Here is a 6,989-nt window from a genome sequence, read left to right on the forward strand (position 1 = left end):
GTTATTGAGGCTTGTACTCCATCAAGGGATCATAGAATGAAGAAAAAGCCATGGGAATAATAATGTATGTTAATAATGCTTTAGAAATTAATGTTGATAGCATTGACAAAACAATATAAATGAAACTGATTTCAAAATGGTAAAGAAAATTTAAAGGTTGCATTTTGAATTTGGATCTAGAGGGATTATCTCCATTATTCTCTTGCCAGAGAAAGAAATGCAGCAGGAAATGCATAATTATGAGCTACAGTATCCCAGATATCTCTGTACACAATAGCCTGGGCGTTTCTTCACCAAACATTAACTGTACAAGTTAAGAGGTCAAGTTATTTTAGTTTTGTTTCTATGAATCTTTATGATACTATAGGAAGAATTTGTGTCATAATTTACAGTAAAATAAAACTCCATACATTTTTAACGTGGGTTATTTAATATATCTCTTAGGGGTTGTATATCTTTTCTGGCCAGAGAAGATTTACAGAGCAGAACTTAAGTTAACGAACATAATGAGTCATTGTGATAAGGCACTGTCTAATTTCCCATGGTAACCTCATATCATGTTAAACAACGTCTTAAAGGCTGCAGCCAGTTGCAATCCAGACTGTGTATTGGTTTCTCTTCCAGCTCCTGAAGTGTGTTATAGGAATAAAGTGGAAATAATCTAGTTGTTACTTGTCAGTTCATATCTTCCATCATAATTATTTGATTTCTCCTGTTGCTATTAGTAATACAGTTGTTCACTATTCCAGTTCTGAGGTTTCGTTGAGTGTATTTGGCCATTTTCATAGCTATCGTATTTTCAAATTTACCATTTCTTGTCATTGCCCCCCCACAGGTGTTAAAATCACGTCAACTGTGCAAGTATTGAAGCTCATTAGACAGGCTGGGGACAGAGTTCTAGTATTTTATGAAAGGCCTGTTGGGTATAATCAGCATGGGTCAGCACTGCAGGATGGATTTGGGCAATTGGAAGACTCTGCTTTTTTGACGCAACCAGAAGACGACCAAGCTGGTATATCAACTGATGTTGAAAATAAAGATTTTGATTCAGAATTTGAAGATTTAGCATGTGAGTCACCCGATCAAAAAGAAGATATGACAACGACGCAGAGTCCCAAACGTTCAGCAGCAATATTTTCTGCTAAACCGCTTGGAACTATATCGCCAATTCTGAATCGAAAATTACTTTTGGGAAACTATCAAACAACATCAAAAACACAACCAAAAGATGGAGCTAAAGTGGCAACACCCAAAACTTCTGAGAGTTCAGATGCATCGCAGCAATCAGCTAAACAGTCTCAAGGATCTAGTAATAAGCCTCCAGTACCACCTAGACCACAAACTAAGCCTACGTTGCCTGCAAGTGAAACCCAAAATCTGTTAGAACCTGGGGGTGTATCCTCTGAGAAACCAGAGCGGCCGCCTCCGCCTTCCAATAACGTCGATAAATGCACAGAGAAGGCAGTAAAGAATAATGATCAAATAGAAGACCCCCTGGTATCAAAAGTAATAACAGTACCAAAGCAAGATGCATTAAAAGATGGAATTTCAGAAAATGCACGTAGTGCTAAAGACTGTGCAGATGATCAGCAACCATGGGAATCGCCAGAAATTCCTTATAGAATCCGGCTAGGTCGGTGGCCAAGGACAAGAGCATCCTCCTGTATATTTGAAGTAGAAGGATGCCATAAGTACCTTAATGTAGCACTGTGGTGCAGAGACCCTTTCAAAGCAGGTGGGTTTATCTGCTTAGGATATGCAAGTATAAAACTTGAAGAAGTTGCTTTAGATTGTATAGCTACATCGTCTATGGAATATATTAGAACATTTAAATTGGATGCGCCGACACCTAAAGCAGCAGTCACCAGAACAGCGTTGCGGAATTTAACGACACATAAGGGATTCAATGAAAAATTTTGCTACGGTGATATAACTTTACACTTTAAATATCTAAAAGAAGGAGAATTAGAAGATCCCAACTTTCTGCTAGAAAAAGAAAAAGAATGTCAGGTGGAAGAAGAAGCTCGTGCAGTTCTGAAAGAGGATCCTTATTTGGGAAATATTATTTTTACCGAGAACAAGCATAACTTTCAAGATACTCAGTTTCAGAATCCAACTTGGTGTGATTATTGTAAAAAGAAAGTTTGGACTAAAGCAGCTTCACAGTGCATGCTTTGTGCTTATGTTTGCCATAAAAAATGTCAAGAAAAATGTCTAACCGAGACACCCTTTTGTGTAGGAGCCGAAAAGAGGCTCGATCGGACTGTGGGAAGCTGTAGAGCAGAAGGACAGGAAGCTGCACAAGCTGCACCCCCGCGTATAGATTCCGAATCTAAGGCTGTTAATAAAACTACAGGCCTGACCAGGCATATCATCAATACAAGCACCCGTCTGTTAAACCTTCGCCAAGTCCCCAAAACTCGCCTCTCTGAGCAAGGCACGGACGTTGCAGAGCCATCGCCAAAGCACACGCCAAACACGTCCGATAATGAAAGCAGCGACACTGAAATCAGCGGCCCAAATAGCCCGTCGAAGCGCGCGGGGGGCACAGGGGTGAAGCTGGTGAGGAAGGAAGGCGGTCTAGATGACAGCGTCTTCATTGCCGTTAAAGAAATTGGACGTGATCTCTACAGAAGTTTACCCACCGAGGAGCGATTTCAGAAATTGGAGTTCATGTTGGATAAGTTGCAGAATGAAATAGACCAGGAGCTGGAAAGTAATAATTCACTCATTAAGGAAGAAAAAGAGACAAATGATGCAAGGAAAAAAGCATTAATTTCTACTGCGCTGGCTAAATCAGGTGAAAGACTGCAGGCCCTCACCCTGCTCATGATCCACTACAGAGCTGGCATTGAGGATATAGAATCTTTGGAAAATACATCACTAGACCGGCAGGCACGAAGGGTCGCTAAGGATGCAGAGGAAGCCAATATAGCAGAAGAAATGGATAACGAAGACATCAGTCTGACAGAGGCCCCAACAATTAACATATCAGAAGAACCTATCGATCCACCTCAATCATTAGACTGATACCTGCATATTTCGCCTCTGAAAAGGCAGGCTAAACAGAATACTTTGCACTTAATCATAAACACTCAAAAATTAAATTAAAACACTGGTATAATGTACATGACCTGCTTCTCCACAGTTATTTGCCTGTGTAAAAGTACAGATAATAACGATTTTCCTCTGGCTATGGCACCATCGTTCTGTTAAAACTGTCTGGTTAAAAATGTGTTAAAACAACATTTTTGGATTTATATTGGAAGTTTATTTTTAATAATTTATTTTTAATTTTTTAAGTATGTAACCTTACCATTTCATATTAATATGTGGTGTCTTTAGTGTAATGCTTACCCCCTCTTTTGAATTTCGCTTTCAAAGGAAACGGTCAGGATTTTTGAAATGTTTAATTTCCATCATATGAGGAAAAAGTTACAAGCTTGTTGCATGCCTAAGCTGGTGACAGACACAGAAATCACTGAGGGACCAGGCTTTAAAACCTTGATCGCAGTTATTGTAGGTCATTAGATAGTTCTCTATCCCTTGCCAAACATATCATGAAAGCAAATAAAGTAATTATTTTTACTATTATTAATATTTAGTAAAGGTATCATTGCATATCATTTTCTTTCCATATTTTTGTTAAATACAGAAACTTTTCATAGTTTGTGATTAACATGAAATATAGTAATGCTGTGGCTTAAAAAAAAACCTTAGAAATCTGAGATATCACATCATGCTTGAATAATACAAAATATTAAATTACGTACCAATATCTCTTAATTTAATTGGAATATTTTTGAAAAAAAGAGGCTGATTGCCTTCCAGAACATAATTGTGTCTTTTAATCTTGTTATAGTATCTGATAACCTGATAAAAGATAACTTTACTTCACAGGATTTGGAGATTTTATTGCACTCAATGAAACAGCATGTGATGACGACTTAAGATTTCCAACATTTTAATGTTTCACCACAAGTTTTATCATTTCAGAATGCTTACGTAACACTTAACAAAATAGCTGAACATTGTGTTTCTCAGCGTTTGGGGGTGATCATATACCAGTAAACTGCATTCAGCTTCTCGAATGGAAGAGATGGTCAGAGCAAGACCAGCCCTTCCAGAGCAGTGTCCTATAGTGTATATAACATGTTGGGGGGTCAAAGGGAGTCCAGTAGAGACAAAGAAGAATTTCAGCCAGCAGCTTCTGAAAAGAATCATCTGGTCTTGTGCTATGTGTGAATTGTGGATCTTGGCATCACGTGGCTACGGCCCTTATTCTTATTTATTTCCTTGTAACCATGTCTTTTTTCATCTTCTGTGTATAGAAATGAGGTATACAATATCATCTTTCTTTTTAGGTACTGTTAGATACTGTTATCATTATCACTGGTATCACTGATTGTAGAAAAAAATGCCTTTGTGGGAGAGGAGATGAAGCTAAGATGGTAAATTAGTTTCTTTAAATTGTGAGGCAGCCTGTAATGTGCTTTTCCACGGAATTTGCTTCTCAATTTATTTTGTGATAGGCAAAAAAAAAAAAAAAGCAATTCCTTTCTGAAAAGGAGAAAGATGCTTCTAAGGAAAACATTACTTCCACTCACGCAACTACTTGCACTTTTTTGTGAGTTCAGGGCAGTTGATAATTACTTAGCTGATGTATGGAAAACACTGCCCGTGCTAAAATAGCCGTGTCACACTTCTGAAATTCTGCTTCAGCAAATAACCACACGAAACTCGCTTCCCTGATTGGCTAAATGATATTTAACCTGTAATTGCTTGAGGTGCATATTAAGACTTTCCCACTTCATTTTCTCGGTGGCTTACCATTGGTGGTGATCTGCATTAAATCTCCATCAGTGTTTGCTCTTAACGGACTACTATAGAAGTTTTCAAATATATCCAAGTACTTCATTTAAGCCCTGGTACACATGAAGGAGCTGTGAAAACAATGCAAACAATGATTTCACAAAAAAAAATGCATTCAATGTTTTAAATTTACTTGTGTAATACAGCGGGTATGAAAAGCTGGATATAGTTTTCCTCATATAGTACTGCTAATGATGATTGTAAGAGATAAATGTAGTGCAATATTTTTAAATATACTGAATGGGGAAAGGGTGCAAAATAGTTGTATTTTAGTGATAAGGAAAACACAAAATTCCTATTTGGCATTAATTACAATAAATGGTGGATCTTGAGGGGAAAATTGTAATATTACATTTCTGATGTAATCTTTGCTCATGCTTGACTGTAAATAGCTGAAAATAAAGAATACCACAGAAACCAACTATCTTGACTTAGTGATATCTGAATAGGTGGCAGCTACACACATTTACAGAAACTCTGCCTAATATGATTTTGTTAGCTATTATTTTATCATGAGAATAAGCTTTAATAAAATAGTTTTGCTAAATTATAAACTTCTTGCACTGTGTTAATATTTTTTAATTTTTTTTTATCGCGGTAGTTTATCATCTGAAGTCACTAAAAGAAAAGTATCTTTGGGAGAAAAATAACACATTTTGCATTAAATAAAATTACTGGCTGCTGAAATAATTGGGTTTTATGCATTTTTTTTTGTAACAGACATGCATTTATTTTTATTCTACATAGTTCAATAGACGCAGGCTCATTTCAAAATGGTCACCCCAGTTCATTCTCAGTGGAGCTAGATATGTGTTTAAAAATGCCGAGGGTTTATTTGCTTTTAAGAGCTCTAAGCACTGTACAAGCAATACTGCCCTCGTGTTAATAATGATAGTGACTACAGGTAGACTCATGAGGGGGAATAAATTGTCAGAAGAAATTCTTCGGACTCGCTGCTTCAGAAAATGTTAAGAAGGGATCTAAACAAACACATCCTTCCCCGTTACCAGCTTATTTTCCTCGGATCAGTTTTAGACTAGAGCGGGTTAGGCAGAGCACGGCCCGTGTCCCCTCAGCGGCTCCCCAAGGTGCTGGCACCGCCTGCGTGTGCGAAGAGCAGCGGGGTCCCTCGGCCCGGCCTGGCTCCTCTGCTTTGCTTTTTGGGCTTCGTTCTGTGTTTTGTTTTTCCCTTCAAACTGTAGAAACAATTTATTATGTTGTTCTATGCCCACACCTTTTTGTTATAAATTATGTTTTTCATTACTTTGAATATATCTGCATATATATATAAGTTTAAGCAATACAGTAATAATTTGACATACTATATGGCAACTTAAAATTCTAATATTAGCATTTTAGGCTCAAATTTGTCAGGATACTGAATTTGCTACTGACTAAAACTTCTGTACTAAATTTGGTTTCTTTTGGGGGGAATTGCAAGTGTCCAAATGATGCAAATCATTCACCATCCGATTCCAGCAAGCCTATTTATTTCAATCGCAGAGTTGTTACCTGTTGAGTGGCAGTGAAGTATTCAACATACTGCAACATCCTGGTGCGTACTGTTTTCGTGATAGACTGGTCTCAAACACTTGAAGGAAGAATTTTCATTGGTTTGTGTTCAAAAGAATGCAATAGAAGATAAACTAATTTAAAATCTGCTGCTAGGGTAAGTGAATTTTCAAATTTCCCGTAGGACTTCTTGCTTGATTATTTATACCATTTCAGCCTCCTGTGATGGTCTCTGAATATTCTGCTTAAACACTCTGTTCTGCAACAGCTCCATCTCAGCAGTCACAGGGCAGCTTGTTTGCCGTCCAGTTGCTTCAACACGTTACACATCTGTCACCTGGAGAGAAAATGCTTGGCCCCAAGGACAGAGTGGCTGGATGAGCACGAGGAGGGCTCCCCACAAGTGTTTATCAGCTGCTGCTCCCCCTTCCCAGTATACAGTAAGCCACAATATTTAATGTACACCATGACAGGAGGGTTTTTTTACTATATTTCATTACAATAGGTCATGAACTTATTTTAGATTACTTTATTTTACCGCACTCTGAATGCATAATTATTGACAAAGCTATACTTAAGTTTGATCCACTATATTTTTTTCCATT

General features: G+C 37.6%; 1 protein-coding gene across 1 annotated transcript in view; it reads left to right on the forward strand.

Annotated features, from left to right (window-relative positions):
• The window catches only part of PDZD8 (PDZ domain containing 8), a 49,561-nt gene extending 44,135 nt beyond the window's left edge, over nucleotides 1-5,426 (forward strand). The window contains exon 5 of the mRNA XM_010226032.2: nucleotides 836-5,426. Coding sequence (XP_010224334.2) covers nucleotides 836-3,030 — 2,195 coding nt within the window. The 3' untranslated portion in view covers nucleotides 3,031-5,426. The remainder of the gene's footprint in view (nucleotides 1-835) is intronic.
• Nucleotides 5,427-6,989: the final 1,563 nt, after the last annotated feature.

Source organism: Tinamus guttatus, unplaced genomic scaffold (assembly GCF_059628265.1).
Source record: "Tinamus guttatus ecotype Peru unplaced genomic scaffold, ASM5962826v1 Tinamus_guttatus_pri_ptg000079l, whole genome shotgun sequence".
Taxonomy (NCBI): Eukaryota; Metazoa; Chordata; class Aves; order Tinamiformes; family Tinamidae; genus Tinamus; species Tinamus guttatus.